Source organism: Megalobrama amblycephala, linkage group LG12 (genome assembly GCF_018812025.1).
Source record: "Megalobrama amblycephala isolate DHTTF-2021 linkage group LG12, ASM1881202v1, whole genome shotgun sequence".
In the NCBI taxonomy this organism is placed as follows: Eukaryota; Metazoa; Chordata; class Actinopteri; order Cypriniformes; family Xenocyprididae; genus Megalobrama; species Megalobrama amblycephala.
The window spans coordinates 15,984,432-16,009,432 of NC_063055.1; the positions used below are offsets into that span (position 1 = coordinate 15,984,432).

The 25,001-nt window shown below is 39.3% G+C and overlaps 1 protein-coding gene and 1 pseudogene across 2 annotated transcripts; both read left to right on the forward strand.

The window, feature by feature from the left end:
* Positions 1-55: 55 nt before the first annotated feature.
* Positions 56-8,221, forward strand: nudt18 (nudix (nucleoside diphosphate linked moiety X)-type motif 18). 2 transcript variants are annotated; one of them, XM_048209148.1, is made up of 4 exons: positions 56-163; positions 682-858; positions 2,798-3,011; positions 7,188-8,221. In XM_048209148.1, the coding sequence occupies exons 2-4, from the start codon at positions 703-705 to the stop codon at positions 7,811-7,813; spliced, it is 996 nt and encodes a 331-aa protein (XP_048065105.1). In that variant the 5' UTR covers positions 56-163; positions 682-702; the 3' UTR covers positions 7,814-8,221. The 2 variants fall into 2 exon arrangements, with proteins under 2 accessions (XP_048065105.1, XP_048065106.1); XM_048209149.1 differs by lacking the exon at positions 56-163 and adding an exon at positions 192-244.
* Positions 8,222-22,269: 14,048 nt separating this feature from the next.
* On the forward strand, positions 22,270-24,866 carry LOC125279576 (annotated as a pseudogene).
* Positions 24,867-25,001: the final 135 nt, after the last annotated feature.

Consider the following 25,001-nt stretch of genomic DNA (forward strand, 5'->3'; position numbering starts at 1 on the left):
CACTTTTCTAACGAAAATAACTGCGACGTTTTTCTTTTTAAAAACAAACATTGTTTGACTACAGTTGACGTTAATCTATTCACTATCACCAAGGAAGCGGAAATTAGCAACATTTATGGAACAAAACGAAACTACAAATAATGTAATTTGACTCGGTCCCCAGGTAAGTGTCTCATATTATCGCGAGAGCTCAAGCAGCCGACGCGAGACTTCACATCATCTGTTTTATGACGACTGGTATTAGGTTAGTGTAAATGTAGATGGATTTTTAAATGAATGTAGATGCATAAGTTAAACAATAATAACAATGCTTAATTAACTTGGATGACTTAACTTGCTTCACGGTGTATTTATCCTGCTTAGCTAACTTTTACGTACAAACACCAGCTTACTTTCATTCCTTTAAGATAAGCCACTGTGTTATAATGGACGTTATTCGAAAGCTATATTCCAGATAATATAAGTACATCTACTGAACAGTTATTGTTATGATAAGCAGATATTCTGCAGATCATTGTATTTGAATGTGTTATCTTTAAGCACCAGTACATATATGGGTTAAAGAAAAAGAGAATAACATATTTTTGTGGAACTTTAAAGGTTCTCCATTGGCATCTGGCTTTGAGTTTTAGATCTGAAACAGAACGATTATTTGATAATCATATTCATTATGTTGTATAGTGGAATTAAGGCAGCTTCAGCATGGACTCAACGAAAATATTGGAGGAAAACTTAGAGAAGATTTTGAAGGGTGAGGGACTTGAGTTGAGAGAGTTTGATTTACTCCCGGAATTGAAGCCCGTCACACTGAGGAAAAACGTGTGTTACATCGTCAGCGCAGTAATCTTCAACTCAAAGGTAAAGATGGTGTCATTATTGCATGTTTTTAAGAATTTTAGAGTCTGTCCAGTGTCCACTTATTACCTTCAGCCCCCCTGCTGAACATCACCTAATTAGTTCCACTGGGAGCATGACATTTCTCTCTTTGTACTGGCAAAAAAGTAGTTTGGTAGCTAGCAAGGCATAAAACTGAAGACGACAACACAGCCAAGGTGGCTTTCTCTTCCACTTCGCATAATCCAGTAATGTGTCCATTTAGGACAGAACAGAAACACTCTTGGTCATCCTTAACATGATCCAGATATTGTAAGATCTGTTCATTTTTGCTAGCCAAGTTAGATTTAAAATATGAAAATAAATAAATGTATAAAAAAAAAAAAACATCACAATGCACTGTGCCATCCCAGAGTCATTTTATGCTGCAGTTTTTAAGATATCCATATACATAAAGTACTATTCAAAAGTTCTGTAAGATTTTTAATATTTTTAAAAGAAGTTTCGTCTGCTCACCAAGGCTACATTTACTTAATTAAAAATACAGTAAAAACAGTAATATTGTGAAATATTATTACAATTGAAAATAACTGTTTTCTATTTGAATATATTTTACAAGTAATTTATTCCTGTGATGGCAAAGCTGAATTTTCAGCATCATTAGTCCAGTCAGTGTCACATGATCCTTCAGAAATATGCTGATTTGCTGTTCAAGAAACATTTCTTATTATCAATGTTGAAAGCAGTTGTTTACTTTTTTTCAGGATTCCTTGATGAATAGAAAGTTCAAAAGAACAGCATTTATCTTAAATACAAAGCTTTTGTAACATTATACACTACCATTCAAAAGTTTGGGTCAGTAAGAATTTTTATTTTTATTTTTTTGAAAGAAATGAATACTTTTATTTAGCAAGGATGCATTAAATCGATCAAAAGTGGCAGTAAAGACATTTATAATGTTACAAAATTTTATATTTCAAATAAACACTGTTCTTTTAAACTTTCTATTCATCAAATAATCCTGAAAAAAAAATTGTACACAATAAATGTTTCTTGAGCAGCAAATTATCATATTAGAATGATTTCTGAAGGATCATGTGACACTGAAGACTGGAGTAATGATGCTGAAAATTCAGCTTTGCCATCACAGGAATAAATTACATTTTAAAATAAAAAACAGTTATTTAAAAAATAATAATATTTCACAATTTTACAACATTTTTTGTATTTTTAATCAAATAAAAGCAGCCTTGGTGAGACTCCTTTTAAAAACATTAAAAATCTTACTGATCCTAAACTTTTGAAATATTTGTGTATGAATTTAAATATTAAATTCATGGCTAATCTTTAACCTAAAATGTAGATATTTTATATACTGGAAATTCACCAGCATGTATGACACATATTTTAGATGTATATAAGTTTGCTTTTACCTTGTAAAAAAACTGCTTTGACATGCCAAAATAGTTTTGAAGCATAAAAAATTGCTTTTCAGTTTTGAGTATGCACTTTTCATGTCTATGTTTCATTCACAAGTGTAACGGTTACAAATCTTATCAACTAACACACCTTCCTCGCCCTTCCCTATTTGTTTATGTTAAATACGTTAAAAATATGTTAAATTGCTTACTCATCTAAATATTCAGATTCATCTTTGCTAAATAATTCAGTAACACTATTTTATAGATACACGTTACATGTAGTTACTACAGTAATAACTATAAATTAATTATGCATAATTACATGAAACTAACCCTTAACCAAACACTAATCCTACCCTAACCCAATAGTAAGTACATGTAGTTAATTAATATTAATCAGTGCTTAAATGTATAATTACACTCTAACGAGGACACCTTAAAATAGTGTGTAACCAATATTTCTCCATGTTCCACTAGCCATGATTAATGTCAACTTCTCCAGACATAAAAGTTTTGCATGTGTGTTTGCTTGTGTTATACAGGAGGAGGTGTTAATGGTTCAGGAGGCAAAGAGAGAGTGTTATGGCAGTTGGTATCTCCCTGCGGGTCGTATGGAAGAACGTGAAAGCATTCTAGAGGCACTACAGAGGGAGGTCAAAGAGGAGGCAGGAATAGACTGCCAGCCAGTCACACTGCTGCTGGTTGAAGAACATGGGCCAAAGTGGGTTCGTTTCACCTTCCTCGCTGAGGAAACAGGTTAGATTAAATGATTTTAGGGCTGCATAATACCGAAATAAAGTTGATATCACAATATGGCTTAGTGCGATTGTCAAATTGCCCAGGCTGCAATTAAATAAATAGAATGAAATAAATTTAATTATTATATCATAAGTGTTTATATTTTAGACCTGTCGGGGTGGTTTTCACAGGAAATTGCATACATAGATCAGTGGCATAGGTTAGTTGTCACAATGAGTGAGAAAGGTTTGACATGGAGCATGCTAAATCTCAAACCTCCAGGAAAAAAAATGTTGAACGGGGCGAGTCTGCTGGCAAAAAGAGAACACGACAGAGTTTGCAATAAAACCAGAATCAACATTGGCTTGTTGATTTAAAAATATTGTAAAAGTTTTTTTTATAACTCAACAGGTGAGTAAGGTATTTTATTGAACAGCTAAATTGCCATATTCAGCTCTCTAACAGAGTTCATTGTAAAGTAGAGCTGCACGATTAATCATTAAAAGATCACGATCTTGATTCAAACACCCACACAATCTCATTCCCAAATAACAACGATTCGCCTATTAAACCTTTGACAAAATCAAACTGGAACATTCAAATCTGCGTTTGTGCTGCCGCTGATCCAGAGAAAGCAGTAATCATGTATAGGTATGAAACAACTTCACAGTCTTTTTAACCACATTGTTATTTTTGTGTTACAAATATTCATATTATCAAAGAAGTTTATATTTTATAGTTATAGTTGTTTAAACACAGATGTCTATGGAAGTGATCAAATAGAGCAAATCACCTTTTGAAAGTAACTTGACTCTTCAAATAACGATTGTATCGATTACATTGTTATGCCACAAGAGACAAGTGACTGGAAAAAAAATATTTGTCATTGAATCATTCATTTAATTCATTCAAGCTGATTCATCCAGGAATGAAACAAGTGAAGGTTTAGGCTTGTTCGACTTCATGCAGCGCTGCGCAGACCGATCGTTGGCTGACTTGAAGCAGTGCATGCCGGTTAGAAATTTTGTCCGACTTGAGACAGCAGCGATGCCACATGACTGTGGCGTATGGCATCAAAGTACCCCGAGAGTGATTCGAGAGCAGTCAGATGAGTCAGCCGGCTCAATAGCAGCTGCACGAGCACTGATAACAACACAGCTGTTCCACAATTGGCCGAATCCACCGCCTGACACATGTGTTTCATGTTTATTCTCACTCCTTCAGTTCCACTAATGCTCACAAATCTGTATTTTTATAAAAGTAAAAGCTTGTTTCATGTAGTTGCGATGTTATATTGTCATGTTTATCAAAATAAAACTGATAAAAAATGTAGACCCTACCCTAAATAGTAGGCTTATGTTATGTTGAGCTTTATTTTTGTATAAATAGACGCTGTATTAAGCAGTACATAAAGTATTGAATGAAAAATGTCTCAGAAACATCTATGTATTTGACACATATTGCATTTACTTCACTTCATCTGTGATAAAGTATGCATCCTGTCATAAAGTATGCAACTGATCGGTTGCATCCAGCTGCAGCCGATGCTGAACACACCTACAGTACAGTCCAAAAGTTTGGAACCACTAAGATTTTTAATGTTTTTAAAAGAAGTTTCATCTGCTCACCAAGGCTACATTTATTTAATTAAAAATACAGTAAAAAACAGTAATATTGTGAAATATTATTACAATTTAAAATAACTGTGTACTATTTAAATATATTTCACAAAGTAATTTATTCCTGTGATGCAAAGCTGAATTTTCAGCATCGTTACTCCAGTCTTCAGTGTCACATGATCCTTCAGAAATCATTCTAATATGCTGATCTGCTGCTCAATAAACATTTATGATTATTTTCAATGTTGAAAACAGTTGTGTACTTTTTTTTTCAGGATTCCTTGATGAATAGAAAGTTCAAAAGAACAGCATTTATCTGAAATACAAAGCTTCTGTAGCATTATACACTACCTTTCAAAAGTTTGGGGTCAGTAAGAATTTTTATTTTTATTTTTTTGAAAAGAAATTAAAGAAATTAATACTTTTATTCAGCAAGGATGCATTAAATCAATCAAAAGTGGCAGTAAAGACATTTATAATGTTACAAAAGATTAGATTTCAGATAAACACTGTTCTTTTGAACTTTCTATTCATCAAATAATCCTGAAAAAAAATATTGTACACAAATATTTTGTACAATTGTACACATTAAATGTTTCTTGAGCAGCAGATCAGCATATTAGAATGATTTCTGAAGGATCATGTGACACTGAAGACTGGAGTAACGATGCTGAAAATTCAGCTTTGCCATCACAGGAATAAATTACTTTGTGAAATATATTCAAATAGAAAACAGTTATTTTAAATTGTAATAATATTTCACAATATTACTGTTTTTACTGTATTTTTAATTAAATAAATGTAGCCTTGGTGAGCAGACGAAACTTCTTTTAAAAACATTAAAAATATTAGTGGTTCCAAACTTTTGGACTGTACTGTATTTATGAGTGAATCATTGAATCGTTCATTCAAACCGTTTTTTTTTTGTTTTGTTTTTTAATAATTCATTCAGATTAATTAAACATAAACAAAGTACACTGCAGCAATTAACATTTTGTCAGAACCTCTAGTATGTTATTTTGTTTAGTTGATTGTTTAGAATCATGGTAGATATGTGATCTCTGTTCTCAATTAATCCAAAATCGTGCAGCTCTATTGTAAAGCATTTATCTATTTTGAAGGGTCATATTCATTTGCACAATAATGCAGACCCAAAGCACAACCAAAACAGTGTTCTTCCACAAAATGCATGCATTTTTGTTTTTTAAACCGCTAGAGGGCCAAAGTTACAGGTTTGGAACAACTTGAGGGTGAGTAAATGAAGACAGAATTTTCATTTTTTGTGAACTATCCCTTTAACACCGTGTCTACATCAGATGCGAGCGACACAACGTGACAAAAGTAAATAGAGCCCATTATAATCAATGATGCTGTCTACACTGGATGCAGCGTCATGAGACACGGCAAATTCCAGACGGTAAACTGATGCCCTGTTCTATTTCTGATGACTTCAAGCACTCACACTACTTCTGATATGAAGGACGAATGGATTTGCAATGGTCGTTTTGTCACATCCAATGTGGACAGCTTCTAGCTGTTGTGGTGTGGCGCAACACGACCAGTATAGACACGGTGTAAGACATGGTTTAAGACACTAACAGCTTACAGATGGTAGGCAATTAAGTTTACAGTTAAAAGCTTAGGTCACTAAAGGGACCTTTCTACTGACTCTGAAAAACAGCAAAAGACTCTGAAAAACAGTAAAAGAAAGATACCCAGGGTCCCTGACTCCCTGCTCATCTGCGTGAACAAGATTTAGACGTGTAGTTTTTTAAGAAATTCAAACAATAAAAACTGTTTTGTGGCTCTTTAATGTGTTGTCACAGATTGCTGTAGCGCCTCAGCTCAAGAGGCTCGTAAACCGATCATCTCTTCCTACTAGTTTATGTATAGCATCAAATAAACATGAATGAACATGAGAAGTAATGTTGTTTCAAATGCGGAAAGACGTCAGTACACACCATTTTTCAAGTTTAAGTCCACCGAGGTTAATCTTACTCCTAATCTAACTCCTGACTGCTTTGTCGGACAAAATGGCAGATTTGGCGTTCTGATTGGTTAGATCGCTTGTCAATCAAACTCCCTGCGAAGGGTCAATTGGCTACAAGTGTGTTTTGGTGCTCAGTTCAATCCACTTTCAACAGCATTTCTCAGAATTCGCTTATTGCACCTTTAAGTGGAAAGAGCCTTTTTTTTTTTTTTTTTCTTCACTCTTTTCACTTTATGGTTTGAGTTGTTTTTTATTGGTTCTTGGTTCTTGTATATGAACACCCAAATAGAGCTATTCAAGTAATCTGGTGAAAATTGGTGCATTTTATCATATCGCAATATATAGCGAAGAAAAAACAAAACCAGATTTTCTTTGTGCAGCCCTAATTAATTTGCAGTGTGGTTGCCATTACACATTCACTCCTTTAAGGTTCGAAATATAAGTCAACAGATATTACCTCCTGTTTTCTTTTTTCTTTTTTTCCCAATAGTAAAATGTTTATTAATTATCCAAGTTGCTCAATTATTAGGCACCTATTTACTTATCAACAGGAAAAATCTCTTTTTTTTCTCATTGTGTCACCAGGGGGGACTCTGAAGACAACAGCAGAGGCGGATGCTGAATCCTTGCAAGCTCAGTGGTGGGATCGTGAATCTCCACTTCCTCTTCGTGCACGTGACATACTGCCCCTCATTGATGCTGGAATAAAATATCGCCAAAATCCCTGGTTTCCTGTGTTACAACCTGCTGACTTCCCTTGTCACATTATCTGCCAAAGACTTTTCCTCACATTCATCTCTAGCAGTGGTAACACTGACACCAGTGATGAGGACTGTCTGTGGCTGCTGCTGAGCAATAATAATGCCAGTTCTCATCCCAGTCTTCCAATTGAAGTATCAGTTAAAACATACATCACGTGGGCTGCGCACAGACTGATTAAGGAGTGCATGCCTTCGTCGTCCATAAATGTTGTTATATGTGGTGTTCTGGGAGTGCAGCACAATGGGAGAATACCAGGGAAAACAGACGGCATCTGCTTCAACACGCTTGTGTTGTTGGAAAATTCAGAGGGCGGGCCTGAAATCAACAGCCCACCACCATTGGAGAGTGACAGTTACAGATGGCATGAAGTGACCAATCAAAGCCTAAGAGCAAAGATAATACAGAGGATTAAAGACAGGTCTGTTCTGCCTATTCATAGTCAGTTCTGATGCTCTGCTGCTCTAATAGAGGATCAGGATATTACACAGGCCAGAACTGAACCTGCATTTTCCACATGAGAACCAAAGCTCAATGTGTCTGATGCATGTGTGCTGCTAACTGTTAGGTCATGGCCCCAAAGCATTAATAACTTTGCATGTTTGAAATATTCATCTTGAACCTCATTTGCAGGGATGTTCTGGCTTTCCAAATCTGGGTTTCTCTATAAAATAACACAATATGTTGTCAGTTATGACACAATAATTCCGTGCCCATACACAGTTCTCCGTTCCAGTGAAATCATAAAATAAAATGCAACCAAATATTAATTCTAATGTACACTATATATATATATATATATATATATATATATAAAATTTACGTGCACACACACACATGTGTGTTTTTACACACATTTTATTCACAATAGAATATAGATAACATATCAAATGTTGAAAATGAGACATTTTGAAATGTCATGCCAAATATTGGCTCATTTTGGATTTCATGAGAGCCTCACATTCCAAAAAAGTTGGGACAGGTAGCAAGAGGTCGGAAAAGTTAAGTGTACATATAAGGAACAGCTGGAGTACCAATTTGCAACTTATTAGGTCAATTGGCCCGTGATCTTCAGGCCCTTAGACGGCACTGCATCACATACAGGAATGCTACTGTAATGGAAATCACAACATGGGCTCAGGAATACTTCCAGAAAACACGCCATGTCATCCGGACTAAAGAGGACAAGGACAACTCAAGTTGTTATTAGCGCTCAGTTCAGAAGCCTGCATCTCTGATGGTATGGAGTTGCATGAGTGCGTGTGGCATGGGCAGCTTACACATCTGGAAAGGCACCATCAATGCTGAAAGGTATATCCAAGTTCTAGAACAACATATGCTTCCATCCAGACATTGTCTCTTTCAGGGAAGACCTTGCATTTTCCAACATGACAATGCCAGACCACATACTGCATCAATTACAACATCATGGCTGCGTAGAAGAAGGATCCGGGTACTGAAATGGCCAGCCTGCAGTCCAGATCTTTCACCCATAGAAAACATTTGGCGCATCATAAAGAGGAAGATGCGACAAAGAAGACCTAAGACAGTTGAGCAACTAGAAGCCTGTATTAGACAAGAATGGGACAACATTCCTATTCCTAAACTTGAGCAACTTGTCTCCTCAGTCCCCAGACGTTTACAGACTGTTATAAAAAGAAGAGGGGATGCCACACAGTGGTAAACATGGCCTTGTCCCAACTTTTATGAGATGTGTTGATGCCATGAAATTTAAAATCAATTTATTTTTCCCTTAAAATTATACATTTTCTCAGTTTAAACGTTTGATATGTCATCTATGTTGTATTCTGAATAAAATATTGAAATTTGAAACTTCCACATCATTGCATTCTGTTTTTATTCACAATTTGTACAGTGTCCCAACTTTTTTGGAATCGGATTTGTATGTTTATATACTCTAATTCATTATTAAAGTATATTAGTATATTTTAATCCCTGGTTTCACAGACAAGGCTTAAGCCTAGTCCCAGGCTAAAATGCACGTTTGAGCTATTTTAACAGAAAGCAGATTGCACTGGCATGTCTTAAAATATCTCAGTGCCATTGTTTTGTCTCAAGATGCACACCAGTAATGTTTTTTTAAGGCATGTTTATAAAACTTAAAAAAAACCTACTTAAATGTCCTAATTGAACTAATCCTGGCTTAATCTAAGCTTTGTCTGTGAAACCAGGCCTAAATGCACCAAATTGCAACTTCATTATTACAGATGTAATATATATATACACCCACACACTATATTGCCAAACGTTTTGGGACGTCTGCCATTACATGCACATGAACTTTAATGACATCCCATTCTTAATCTGTTGGGTTTAATTTGGAGCTTCAACTTTTCTGGGAAGGCTTTCCACAAGGTTTAAGAGGGTGTTTATGGGAATCTTTGACCATTCTTCTAGAAGCGCATTTGTGAGGTCAGGCACTGATGTTGGACGAGAAAGCCTGGCTTGCAGTCTGCGCTCTAATTCATCCCAAAGGTGTTCTCTTGGGTTGAGGTCAGGACTGTGCAGGCCAGTCAAGTTCCTCCACACCAAACTCGCTTATCCATGTCTTTGTGGACCTTGCTTTGTGCACTGGTGCGCAGTTATGTTGGAACAGGAAGGGGCCATCCCTAAACTGTACCCACAAAGTTGGGAGCATGAAATTGTCTAAAATGTCTTGGTATACTGAAGAATTAAGAGTTCATTTCACTGGAACTAAGGGCCATGCCCAACCCCTGAAAAACAACCCCACACCATAATACCCCCTCCACTAAACTTTACACTTTGGCACAATGCAGTCAGGCAGGTACTGTTCTCCTGGCAACCACCAAACCCAGACTCGTCCATCAGATTGCCAGACAGATAAGCGTGATTCATCACTCTAGAGAACACGCCTCCACTGCTCTAGAGTCCAGTGGCGGCGTGCTTTACATCACTGCACTTGGTGATGTAAGGCTTGGATGCAGCTGCTCGGCCATGGAAACCCATTCCATGAACGCACTTTTCTTGAGCCAATCTGAAGGCCACACAAAGTTTGGAGGTCTGTAGCTATTGACTCTGCAGAAAGTTCTGTGCACATTGCGCATTGCGCTGACCCCACTAATCACTAACAGTTGACCGTGGAATATTTAGTAGTATGGAAATTTCATGTATGGCTTAATTGCACAGGTGGGAACCTATCACAGTACCACGCTTGAATTCACTGAGCTCCTGAGAGCGACCCATTCTTTCACAAATGTTAAAAATGTAGAAATGTAGAAGCAGTCTGCCTAGGTGCTTGATTTTATACACCTGTGGCCATGGAAGTTATTGGAACCTGAATTCAATGATTTGGAGGAGCGTCCCAATACTTTTGGCTATATATATATATATATATATATATATATATATATATATATATATATATATATACATACACAATGATCTCTCTATATATATGACAAGATCTCAGAGTTAAACTGTGTCAGAAAAAATTGTATCTTAATTATGTCAGATAATACTTTGTCAGGTCAAAACATGGTCAGGTCAAAGTGTCTGAATAGTTTTTGGTTCCAAATTTTTATATATTTTACTGGTAGTCCCAAGAATTTTTGGGTATAATATGTCACAGTTTACTTTATTTTGCTATCCTCACTTACATAAATGAACTATAGTGTCCTGCACCCACTAGTAAAAATATATCAAAAATATCAGAAATGTCTGAATAATTCTTGGTTTGACTGTATATCCTACTTCAGAAAGTCAAAAAAAGCACTTTAAAGTTCAGCTAATTACATTTAATATAAAGTTAAACTATAATATATTTTCATTTAATTGTAATTAACATGCAATTAGGTGTCAGAAAAAAATGTTAAGTTCGAACTTAAGGATATTGTAACGTGTTACTGTTTTGGTTTAGTTTCATTGTGTTTTCATTCTCTTTTCCCTGTTCTGGTTGTGCCTGTGTTTCCCAGTTAGTTTCCTTGGTTGTTAATTAGTTCTACACACCTGTTCTGTTGTATCTTGATTACTCTCCCCATGTATTTAAGCCCTGAGTTTTTTCATTTCATTTGTCTTGTAATGTTAATGTGGTCACGTTAAGTTATTCTTCTGCAATTTCCTGAGTTTTCTGTTTTATTAAAGACACTACTGCTTTATTTCTCCACTCCTTCTTCGTGCGCATTCATTACAGTTACCCAGGTGAAAAAAGTGCACTAAAATACACAATGCCCTGACTACTGAACTAGGGAGCTGTTTGAGACATACCCAGAGTAACCAGTGAACCAGTGAACTGTGACAATCAAGTACACTATAGTATGTCATTAGTAGCGCTTTTTCCCCTACATTAAAATTTATAAAATATAGCACTTTAGATACTTTATGCTAAAAGTATACTTACTGTTAAATTGTGAATTTTAGTACACATTTAACCTGCAATGTTATATTTTTCATGAAAATCAATTAAAATAAAACTTAGCGACAGTAGATATAAAAATTCACTAAATTTGTTTATGTAAAGCGTTCATAGCACACTTTTAAGTAATGCACTTATAAAACACTTAATGTATATTTGGTTTACTTTATCTGACTACACTTAAAATCAATTTAAGTGTTAGTGCTAATTAGTGCATTTATATCACGTTTACTTAAGTACTGGGAAAATGTACTTATAACCAGTGTTGTGTGTAACGCTTTACTAAGTAACTAAATTACTGTACTGTAATTAAATTACTAAGTAAAGTATTATTAAGTAAAGTAAGGGATTACTGTTAACTTTTAGGTAATTTAATTACAGTTGCGTTACATACTGTAAATTAGTTCAACAGTTCTGTATAAATCAGCATTGAATTTAAAATCTAAATTTGTCATCTATAGGTAAGAGTGAATGCTGCCTCTTGCTGTAGTGAGTTGCGTGTGAGTTCACAGCTTCGTACCAATTGGCTGCGTAGTCACTGTCTGAAGATGTCGGCAGAAGCGAGTGGCTGTTTTGCAGAATGGAAATATTCCAATTACTTCACTTTTTTGACACAGGTAGGCAAGAACATTATAGGGTAAAATGTAAGCTATGTCCTAGGGAGAAAAAACTACTTGCGTGCTCTCTGAGAGACGCTCTTCAGTCAATGCGCTCTCAACCAAAGAGCACACACATAGCCGCCTCTCACGAGTGTCAAATTTTCGCGGTTTATTACAAATAAACATTCAAATACACACACAGTTTTGTCAAAATGCCAGTCTTGTATTCGCGTTGGTTATGTAAATGCGTAAAAGCATATTGTCTCTGTCCATTATGTACAAGTGACAGCAACCTTTAAAACATGCTACGGTCTACTATTGGTCTGTATTATAAATGATAATCGAATAACAAAAGAAAAGCTTTAATAAGGATTAATCTATGTTTAATTTATACAGTTATGACTTTACAGAGTTATTTTATATTTGATTATTCAATTTCTGTTGTATATTTACTTACTACTATTAGACCTACCTGGAAAAAATAAAATAAAAATGTCTCTTTAAATATTTTTACCTGCACTTTTGGTGGTACCGGTAGCCTACCATACCAAATACTAGATTTTTGGTATCGTGATGTCCCTATATGTTACTAAAAAATTTAAGTATTATAGTATGTTTTAATAAAGCTAAAATGTTTTAAAAAGCTATAAAACGCTAAACTATTCCATGTTTGACTCATATTTAAATATTAAAAGAGCTTCCTTTCTATTGTCTATCCAGTCAAGGTTTATAGGGATTTTAAGAAGTAATTAGTTGAATTACTTATTGAGTAATTTTTTAGTATTTTAAATACAACATTGATGATGTAATTAGTAATTAGTAATTAATTACTTTTTTGAAGTAACTTACCCGACACTGCTTATATAACTAGTACATTAGTAATATATTTTTAATAAAATTAATTTAGTTTAAATTTAGGATTACAAGTCTATAAAAGTCTACTAAAATTGAACTAATTTTTTAAGTATTCAAAGCACACTTTTTTCAGAAATACACTAATAAAACTACTCTGTATATTTTTGCGGCAGTATACTTTATTTCAATGCACTAAAATCAATTTAAGCATTAGTGGTATTTAGTATACTTTTTCAAGTGCAATGAAGTAGAAATATACTTTTAATTAGTGTATTTATAGTGTATAACTTTTACAATTTTATTTAGCACAAAAAATAAGACTGTGACAGATTTAAAGTATATTATTTCCATAATAAGTACTCTCTTTAATAGTATGCTAAAGTGTATTTCATTTTCACAAGGGACTTTGGACATTAGGGACATTATTTTCTAAAATACACATAGCACTCTTGTAGCACTTTACCACAGTCATCTAGGCTATATCAATAATTTCATATAAATGAATGCTGTTAGTGATTTTTGAGCTTATGATATATGTTAATATGAGAAATACAGTGTAAGATATTATGAAATTATGCATTTCACATTAATTTACTAAATAATATGTATAGTAAATATTAAGTCTGTATTTTATCTGCCTGTCTATTTTATATTTGCATATAATTTCCTAGTAGCTATAAGGGACATGTACAAACGTGAAAGTGAGTCCAGCCATGCCACAGTTTTAAGGAAAAGAGCTCTACCTCCATGTGAATCAATCTGGTTAACATTTTATAAAATCAGTTATTGGGTAAATTATCAGGAATTATCAGGAATCAGGTAAATTCGAAAGGGAAAGTCATCTCATCCGCATTACAGTGTCAGGCGATATGCGTGTGAACGTGAGGCTTTTAACAGATATTTTATAGGCTATTTTGTGATTTTTATATTCGGTTAGCAGGCAAGTCTGCCTATAAAGAATACAATTATGTTAAAATTAAATGTGTTTATTTACATTCTGAATATACTAGTTTGCTTCTCACAGATGACATGTCCTCTGGTTTAACGCACATGTTGGTTAAACTTGGTTAAACTCAAGTTCAAGTTTTCTTTAGCATAATGGGAGCTGGATGTGGGTGAATGAACTTAATTTATTTTTTTAATAGATTTGATGGAGGGTCTGATGCTTTTGAACAGTCCTCACTGGGTAAAATACCACAGAGCTCTTCATCACATTCACCTCCCGCTCTAAGCTCATCCTTTGCACCCATTTGTAAGTATGTTCCTGGTTTTTCTATGTCAGTTGAACAAGTAAGAAGCGGGTTAAGGAGAATTAAGATGAAGAAATCTCCAGGTCCTGATGGTATTAATCCTAGAGTCCTTAAGGCCTGTGCTGATCAGATCTGTGGGGTGGTTCATCATAATTTTTTAATTTGAGTTTGCATCTGGAAAGGATACCCGTTTTATGGAAGACATCAGGTGTTAACAAACCCTACAGAGTTTTTAGCACTATAGACCAGTTGCTTTAACAGCACAGTTAATGAAGGTTTTTGAGAGACTGTTATTAAATTATTGAAAGCCAGTACTGTGTGGTGCCAAGGATGAACTACAGTTTGCTCATAAAACTGGTGTTGGGGTAGATGATGCACTTATCTACTGTATCTCTTGTATAAATCTTTAAGTCATTTGGAGACCCCAGACAGAATTACATTCTTTGACTTCTCTAGTGCATTTAACACTATTCAGCCTACACTACTATGAAGTAAGAAGGAGAATGCTGGAGTACATCAGAGTATGGTCAACTGGATAACTGATTATCTCTCTAGACCACAGTATGTGAGGATGCAGGACTGTGTGTCTCAAGTAGTGAAGTATAGTACTGGAGTTCCTCAAGGAACAGTTTTAGCTCAATTTTTGTTCACTTTTTATACATCAGATTTTCAATATAACTCTGAATCTTGTCATCTCCAGAAATTTCTGATGATTCAGCAATTGTTGGTTGCATAACTGACCTTGATGAGAGTGAATATAGGGAGCTATTAAAGAATTTCGTAGACTGGTGTGAGGAAAACTGTCTCAGGCTAAATGCTAGTAAGACAAAGGGAAATTGTGGTTGATTTTAGCAGATCTCCTCATTAAGTGGTATCAGTAAAAATCAGAAATTGAGATTGTAACCACTTACAAGTATCTGGGTGTTTATTTGAAAAACAAGCTTGATTGGTCTGACAATACAATGCAAGTTTATAAGAAGGGTCAAAGTCAAATTCATTTGTTAAGGCGACTGAGATCCTTTGGTGTATGTCATGCACCCCTTAAGACCTTCTTTGACTCCATAGTCTCTTGTGTGAGTTTTTTCTCTGTCACGTGTTAGGGAGGGGGACTGTTGGAAAAGGAGAAGAATAAGTTAAACAAACTTATAAAGAAGGCAGGTTCTGTTGTGGGGAGTGTGTTAACCCCCTTTGAGGAGATAGTGCAGGATTTTATGATTAATCATGGTGGTCATCCCATTCATGAAACGAGCTCTTGTGAGTACTTATTGTTCAAGATTGATTCATCCCTGCTGTTATAAGGAGCGTTTTAGGAAGTCTTTTTTACCAACCGCTATTAGATTGTACAACCAGCGTTATACAAGATGATTGAGTATATATTTTAGGACTACTTGGTTGTATATAATCATAATGCTTTGTGAATCTGATACAGGAGGAAAAGTATTGCTGTTGTTGTGAATGTTGTTTATGTTCATCCATCTATTTATTTATTGTTGTGTTGCTGTGACATGTAAATTTCCCCTAGGGGATTAATAAAGTTCATTATCATCATCATCATGAAACAATAAACATATTAAAACATTAGTTTTAGAGATGTGTATAAGGAGCATCTAATGAACAGGTTTGACAAGTTGCTTGACAGGTTGTTTGTACAGATGCTGTCCAAGAGAAAACACTCACCACATGTAATATAATAGTTAACGATAAATACATATTCTTAACAATTATTTCTACATGTTTAGCGCTGTCACAGACACGTCAGGTTCCACCTCACTCCCTTACCCACGCACTCAATCACCGGAGTACTGATCACCGCCACCTGCAACTCATTATCACAATCATCACCGCACTACTTAAGCCCCACACTCACACACACACATTGTCCGGTCTCGTTCGTTATACACAAGTTGTATGCTTACCTCAAGGACTCCCAAAGCGATACTTACCTGTCTCCATACTCTCCATCGTCTCCATCGTCTCCTGGTCTCCTCGTGTCTCTACCTACCTGTGTGTGTGAGTGTTCCCGTCTGCCAGCTCCAACGTCTTCATCTACCTGCATCTGCAACACAAACAAAGGACAGTATTACCTCTCTTTCATCTCCAAGATCATCATATCCATCATTGCACTTACCTGTTGCTCTGCTGATTATCCAAATAAACATCCAAACTGCTTTTACATCTGTCTCCGGTGTCTCTACTGTAACAGAAGACCGGACCCTAACAGCTAACTATCAGCATGAGCCGTCAAGACCCTTTCCAGGAGCTCGTGGACGCAGTTCGGCGAGCACTCACTCCTCAACCACCGTCACCGTCACCAGCGCCAGCCACCGCTGCTGCCACCGCCTCCACAGTCACCTCTACATCGCCTGTATTCACCGCCAGTCCCATGGCCAAACCGGCGCCCTACTCAGGATCGGCGGAGGATTGCAGCGGATTCCTCCTTCAGTGTGAGTTGGTCCTGGAGATGCAGCCGCACCTCTACCCCACCGACACGGCGAAAATAGCGTTCATTATTTCCCAACTGCAAGGTAAGGCCCTGCAATGGGCAGATTCCCTCTGGACTCAAAAAGGATCAGTTGTCAAATCCTACACGGCATTCGTCACCCATTTCAGAGAAGTCTTCGGAAAACCCTTGGCTGATTCTTCAACTGGTGAGAAATTGTACAATTTGAAACAAGGAAATAAGACTGTTAACGATTATGCCTTGCAGTTCAGAACGCTCGCCGCAACCAGCGGATGGAATGAACAAGCCCTCATCACTACCTTTCGACAAGGTCTGGAGCCTAATGTGCGGCTGCATCTCGCTGCATACGAGGACTCCATAGGACTTGAAAGATTCATCCAACTCACCATCCGCGTGGGTTCTCGTATGCAGTCGTGTCTCCTCGAGCACCAGGGCCAGCCACAGACTACACCTCTCCTCCGTCGGTCCGAACCCGTCAGCTCCCCAGAACCAGCCCCCGAGCCCATGCAAGTGGATAACTCCCGTTTGTCACCCACAGAAAGACAGAGAAGGCTGACCCTGAATCTATGCTTATACTGTGGATCTCCTAGGCATGTCATCTCCACATGCCCAACCCGTCCTCCTCGACCCGTGGTGAGTGCTATCATTCCCTCTATCCAAAAGATGAAACCACTCACTACTGTAGTAAACCTTACTGCTGCTAATGCTTCCATTCCAGTGGTGGCGCTCCTCGATTCAGGGTCAGCAGGAAATTTCATCTCCGGCGCCCTCTGTCGACACCTCGGGATCAAGACCTCGCCCTCTCCGATTAACTACCAGGTCCACTCTATCACGGGCAAACCCCTGAGCCGCAAGATGATTCGACGCGTCACTGGACCCCTTCAACTGCACGTGGGTATCTTCCACACTGAATCCATCCATCTGCTGGTTCTGGAGGAATCCACCGCTGACGTGGTTCTAGGGCGCCCGTGGCTGGAACTCCACAATCCCAACATCTCATGGCGCACGGGCGAAGTCCTGAAGTGGGGCGACCACTGTTTCCCTGGCTGTTTCCCAGAACTTCCTATTCCAAGATCTCCTCTCTCCACAAGTCTCTCCATCAACGCTACCTCCATCGAAAGTCCTGTGGAAAAACGCTCCGTCGAAGTTCCACCCGACTACGCCCCCTTCAGTGACGTCTTCTGCCCGCAACGCGCCTCCAAGCTTCCTCCACACCGGCCATGGGACTGTGCCATTGATCTGTTACCGGGTGAACCAGTGCCCAGGGGACGCATATACCCCCTGTCAGTACCGGAGGAGAAGGCCATGGAGGAATACATCAAAGAGGCCCTTAATCAAGGATACATCCGCCCGTCTACTTCCCCTGCTGCTTCAAGCTTCTTCTTCGTGGCCAAGAAGGACAGAGGCTTGAGGCCTTGCATTGATTACCGCTCATTAAACAAGATAACTGTGAAATTCCGGTATCCACTTCCCCTCGTCCCAGCGGCCCTGGAACATCTCCGCGGTGCCACTGTTCACCAAGCTGGACCTCCGCAGCGCGTACAACCTCATCCGGATACGCGAGGGGGACGAGTGGAAGACCGCCTTCGTCACGCCCACCGGCCACTATGAATACCTAGTTATGCCGTATGGCCTGGTCAACGCCCCCTCCGTATTCCAGGATTTCATCCATGAGGTGCTCCGGGAGTTCCTCCACAAGTTCGTTCTCGTGTATATTGATGACATCCTCATCTACTCCCGGAGCTTGGCCGAACATCGCCACCACGTTGCGGAGGTCCTCAAGCGCTTACGGCAGTTCCATCTCTTCCTAAAAGCAGAGAAGTGCTCGTTCCATCAGCCCTCAGTTCACTTCCTGGGATATGTGATTGACCACAGTGGCATCCGGATGGACGAGGGGAAGGTTTCTGCCATCCAGAACTGGCCCACTCCAAGTACCATAAAAGAACTCCAACGTTTCCTCGGATTTTCCAATTTCTACCGTCGGTTCATCAAGAATTACAGCACCATTGTCAGTTCACTCACCAACCTCCTCCGGAAGCAGCCCAAGTCTCTGTCCTGGTCCCAGCCTGCCACAGAAGCTTTTGAGTCGCTCAAGAAGGCCTTCACCACCGCTCACCTCCTCGTCCACCCCAATCCAGACCTGCCATTCGTCGTGGAGGTGGACGCCTCCACCACCGGAGTGGGAGCGGTACTATCGCAGCAGCAGGGGAATCCAAGTAGGCTCCATCCATGCGCCTTCTTCTCCCGTAAGCTCAACCCGGCGGAGGTGAACTATGATATCGGGGACCGCGAACTCCTGGCTGTCAAGCTCGCCCTTGAAGAGTGGAGGCATTGGTTGGAGGGAGCAAACCACCCATTCCAAGTTCTAACTGACCATAAGAACCTCGAGTATCTGAAAGCTGCTAAGCGACTCAACCCTCGTCAAGCTCGGTGGGCAATGTTCTTCTCACGATTCAACTTCACCATTTCATACCGCCCTGGTGCCAAGAACCTCAAAGCCGATGCTCTCTCACGTCTCCACGCTCCCGAGGAAAAGAGCGACGAACCTGAACCTATCCTGCCTGAAACCATCTTCGTGAGCCCCATCGAATGGTCAGAAGAGACCTTACCCTCCTCCAATGCCTCCTCACGCACTCCGCCGGGTTGCCCCCAAGGCTTACGCTACATCACCCGGACACGACGCACTCCACTCCTGCACTCCGTTCACTCTTCACTTGGCACTGGTCACCCGGGGGTCAATGAGACCCTCTCGCTGCTTAAACAGCGCTTCTGGTGGCCCAACATGGCCAGCGACGTCAGAAGGTACGTGCAGGGCTGCAGGGAGTGCGCCATCTCCAAGAGCCCACGCCATCTTCCAACCGGCAAGCTCAATCCTCTGCCCATTCCTGAGAGACCCTGGTCACACCTGGGAGTGGACTTCGTCACCGATCTCCCAGAGTCTGATGGTCACACCTGCATTCTGGTCGTCGTAGACCGTTTCTCCAAAGCCTGCCGTCTAATACCCCTGGAAGGTCTACCGACTGCCATGGCCACAGCGGAATTAATGTTCAACCATGTCTTCCGTCACTATGGAATCCCCGAAGATATAGTCTCTGACAGAGGACCTCAATTCGTCTCTCGAGTCTGGAAGGCGTTCTTCTCCCTCCTGGGTGTGACCGTCAGCCTATCGTCTGGATACCATCCTCAGTCGAACGGGCAGACGAAACGGAAGATCCAGGAGATCGGCCGCTTCCTGCGTACCTTCTGTCACGGCCACCAGGACTCCTGGAACCAGTACCTGGGTTGGGCCGAGTACGCCCAGAACTCCCTCCGTCAAGCCACTACTGGATTAACACCTTTCCAATGCGTACTCGGTTTCCAACCCCCACTGTTCCCCTGGGACGGGGAACCCTCCAACGTTCCTGCAGTTGACTACTGGTTCCGGGAGAGCGAGAGGGTATGGGACTCAGCTCACCACCAGCTGCAGAGAGCCCTGCGCAGGCGCAAGATGACAGCCGACCTTCGGTGCTCCCAAGCTCCAACCTACCAACCGGGGCAGAAGGTCTGGCTGTCCACCAGAGACATCAGGATGCGCCTGCCCTGCAAGAAGCTGAGTCCCCGCTTCATTGGCCCGTTCACCATCCTTCGACAGATCAACCCCGTCACCTACAGACTACAACTTCCTGCACAGTACAAAAGAATTCATCCCACCTTCCACGTGTCACTATTAAAACCTCACCACCCTTCTGTTCTTCCTTCCACAGAACCTGACGTGGCAGCCGCCGAGCCCCCCCTTCCACTCATCCTGGACGATGGAACTGCTTACGTGGTGCGAGAGATCCTGGACTCCCGGCGCCGTGGTGGTCTCTTAGAATACCTGGTGGATTGGGAAGGCTATGGCCCCGAGGAACGCTCATGGGTCCCCAAGAATGATATCCTTGATCCTACTCTGTTACAGACTTTCCACACCAACCACCCAGACAGACCTGCCCCACGACCTCGAGGACGACCACCACGACGTCGGGGTCCTCGGCCCTCAGGAGCGGGCCGTGGGAGGGGGGGTACTGTCACAGACACGTCAGGTTCCACCTCACTCCCTTACCCACGCACTCAATCACCGGAGTACTGATCACCGCCACCTGCAACTCATTATCACAATCATCACCGCACTACTTAAGCCCCACACTCACACACACACATTGTCCGGTCTCGTTCGTTATACACAAGTTGTATGCTTACCTCAAGGACTCCCAAAGCGATACTTACCTGTCTCCATACTCTCCATCGTCTCCATCGTCTCCTGGTCTCCTCGTGTCTCTACCTACCTATGTGTGTGAGTGTTCCCGTCTGCCAGCTCCAACGTCTTCATCTACCTGCATCTGCAACACAAACAAAGGACAGTATTACCTCTCTTTCATCTCCAAGATCATCATATCCATCATTGCACTTACCTGTTGCTCTGCTGATTATCCAAATAAACATCCAAACTGCTTTTACATCTGTCTCCGGTGTCTCTACTGTAACAAGCGCGTCTGTTGTAGGTTCGTTTCATCATGTCCCTGAAGAAGAGGGTGGAGAGGGTTTTGAGGGGAGAGTGACTGGAGGTCACCAAGCATCATTTAGTCCCTGAACAAAAGAGCCCAGTAACATGAAAAAACATGTTTTGCAGTCTGTGCGGTCATCTTCAATTCTAAGGTAATGTCAAAATTGCTATATGGTGCAAAAACCTTACTTCGAAAACATCTTATGAAGACATCCTTAGAGCTAGATAAAAGGTATGAATAGAATTTGTATGTATAAATGCACATAATAGGTTACTACATAAACTAAATAGAATGTGTAAGCTTTTAATAAATGTGATATGCCATTAAACACAAACTAAATACAATTCTTATCAATTTGCTGTCGTAAAGATACTTGGCATTTCTAATATATTTTCTAGCAGTTCTATTTGTTGCGCTATAAATTGCTAAATTTATCAAACTCCTAAATTCTTAATCCTTTGTTATTTGCAATTATATCTCATCATGCATTATAGTAAAACCAGTGAATTCCAAAAGGTTTAGTTTCAGATTAATATCTTTTGTTTCAATTTGTGGCTAGGAGCTTAAGAGTTGTCAAGCAGTTAGGCTGTGTAAATGTTTTCTCAAATGACTAGTGTACAATTTCTTTTCTCCATCTGTAAAGTTACACTAATGTTTTATCTTATAAAAACTAAAATGTTATTAATGTGAGTGAAAAAAAAAAACCTGTACACTTTGATAAACCTAATAATGACATTTTCGAGCTGTTAGGATGGATTTAGCTGGGAATTGCATTAATTTGCCCTTGTGTCATGTCATATCTGTACACAGAGAAAAGTAGCTCTGACTGTGTTGCATGTAAACAAATGACTGACCATGAATCATTCAAAATGGCAAAAATTACAGCTTTTTTCCCCCATCCACTCTAAATAAGATGTCATGTATCGTATATGCAGAGTGTCGTGGCTTATCTCCCTGCAGGTCTTATGGAAGATGGTGAAACTATTGTAGAAGCCCTAAAGAGAGAAGTCAAAGAGGAGGCAGGAATTAACTGCCAGACAATCACATTGCTGCAGATTCAAGAAAAAGGGCCAAACTGGGTTCGCTTTACTTTTCTTGCTGAGAAAACAGGTTAGATATGGTAAATGTTTCATAAATTGCTTGTTTGGTTGCTTAGTGGTTCTCTCATTGCCTCCTCGATCCACCAGGGGGTTCTCTGAAGATTCCAGAGCAAGAAAACGCTGACTCTCTGCAAGCTCGGTGGTGCAATCGTGATTGTCTACCTCCGAACATCCGGAAACGTGACATTCTCACACTCATTGATGCCAGGATAAAATGTTGCCAAGGTCCCTGATTCACCTCCAGCAATGGTAACAGTGACAACAGTGATGAGGACCGCGTATGGCTGTTGCTAGGTAACAACTTCCAGCTTCCTGTTGCGGCCTCAGTCGAAGCACAAACTCTCGCATTCACCCCAAAAAACTGGTTAAGAAGTGCATGCCCTCCATTTATGACCAGCTAAGTGTAAATACATGTGGAATTTTGGGAGTGCAGCACACTGGAAGAGTTCCTGGAAAAACTGATGGAGTATGTTTAAACACTCTCGTGCTATTGGAGTATAATGAGGAAGAGGAGGAAATTGATCTTAGCAGTCCACCGAAATCAGAGAAGGATTATTTCAGATAGTATGAAGTGACCAATCAGAGGCTGAGGACCGAGATACTATGGAAGATTCAAGAAGGGTCCATCCTGCCTGTTCAAAGCCTATGAATGAAAACACAAAGTATCTTCTCTCAGTTTAGACTTTGTGTTTTATCATTTAGGCATTAGGTGTTTTGTGTTGTATTATTTAGGCAAACTTTATTAACTTTACACAGTTATTGAACCAAACTGAACAATTACTCCATGTTATTCCAAAGCAAAACATATCTTTTTGACTGACTCACAAGTCCTCTTATTTTTAACCCCTCCCATCCAACCAACTGTCATATAAAGACTACATCTCACAGTTCAATCAATTAGATTAATAGAATCAAGTCTCCCGCTATATTGTCTCATTGATTAGCCTGTTTAAAGGTGCAATAGCGGATTTCTGAGAAACGCTGTTAAAAAATTAATAACACAAACAATTTTGCAGATATTTGCTAGATGTCTGTTCTGTGTGTGGTGAAAAAATATTGTGTTTGTACATAGTCCTGGCAGTGTAAATAAGAAAAAGAAAAAAAAAACCCAATGTGGATCGACTGATCCATGGAGCACCAAAACACTTGTAGCCAATCAGCAATAGGGGGCGTAACCACTCATGATGGGGGAGGAGAGAGTGAGCAAGTGGGACATTTGTAGAAAGATTGTAGTAAGAGGGATAGCTGAGATATTACCAAAGAGCAAGGTTAAAAAAAAAACTCTCTATAGATTTTTCAGACCCTATTTAGCATGAATGGTTCATACAGAATTATATTTGGTATATAGTACGGTGTCTGTAAATATTTTCTCAAATAAATATTTCAATATTTTTTCATTGGTTTTCTTGACGTGATAACATGCGCTTACATGATGAGTAGAAACATAAAATGCTTTATAACCTGCAAATATTCACCTCTGGTTTGATACTGTAATCCTGGTTTGATGTTGCATGATGACCCAACAGCAAAGAACATTCTGAATTAGATGATTGTTTGCTCCTTTATCTGTTGCAGGTTTGAGTGGCATATGCACATTCATTTAGTGAAGTTCATAAGAGACTCATTTATGTAAAGACAAACAGTTTTTCGTAATGAAAATGTGTGCCTTGAAATAATTCAGCCATGTTCGACAATCACTAAACAATCACTAAACTTTTTCCGTGAAATCACTAAATTTATTTTTAGAAATTCTTAATTCTATATTTTACAAATAGTCTGGAAACACTGGAAATTACTCAAATCAAATCCAGACTGCATAGGAACCCTGAAAGAGGAAAATGTCATAGGAGTTAGAGAGCAAGAAGGCCTGAAAGTGGACACAGAAGTTGCTTTGTTTCTGCTCGATACAAGAGTAACATTGGTTCTCTTTCAAATGGGAACTCGAAGACACATTGGGAAATGCCTCCAGCGTGACTGGCCTCTGAAGCCCTTCTCAGGGAACCATGGTTATATGCGTTAACCTGAGATGTTTTTTGCCGTTTCACAGAACCAAGATATGCTGTTGTTGTTGAATCACAGCTGATTCATCCATACTTGCATAATGCTGTTAGTGGTTGCCTGTGTTACATAGCTTGTTTGTTATTTTGGGGGCGGAGCAATAAAGGGAGGGGTGTGTTTGTTTGGGTGTCAATTTCAAATATCAACAGTGTTTCTCAGAAATCGATAAATATACCTTTAACTCTGTTTAAAGCAAAATATGTCACATTATGAACTAAACAGGTTATATACTGTATATTGATGGTTTTGTGTTAGTAAACACATTTATAGTATATGAGAACATGCCTTGACTGTCTGAAACTATTTGTTATTTTACCATTTACAAACTGCCTTTTACAGCAAAACTTTATTTCCAGCTACATTTACATTTAAGACCAAGAGACATTTGATACAATGAACTC

Excerpts from the sequence above, each read along its gene's own strand:
- nudt18 (XM_048209148.1), top strand. The coding sequence starts at position 703 with ATGGACTCAACGAAAATATTGGAGGAAAACTTAGAGAAGATTTTGAAG. Across the intron at positions 859-2,797 it reads CAGTAATCTTCAACTCAAAG|GAGGAGGTGTTAATGGTTCA; the intron begins GTAAAGATGGTG and ends TGTGTTATACAG. Across the intron at positions 3,012-7,187 it reads CTTCCTCGCTGAGGAAACAG|GGGGGACTCTGAAGACAACA; the intron begins GTTAGATTAAAT and ends TTGTGTCACCAG.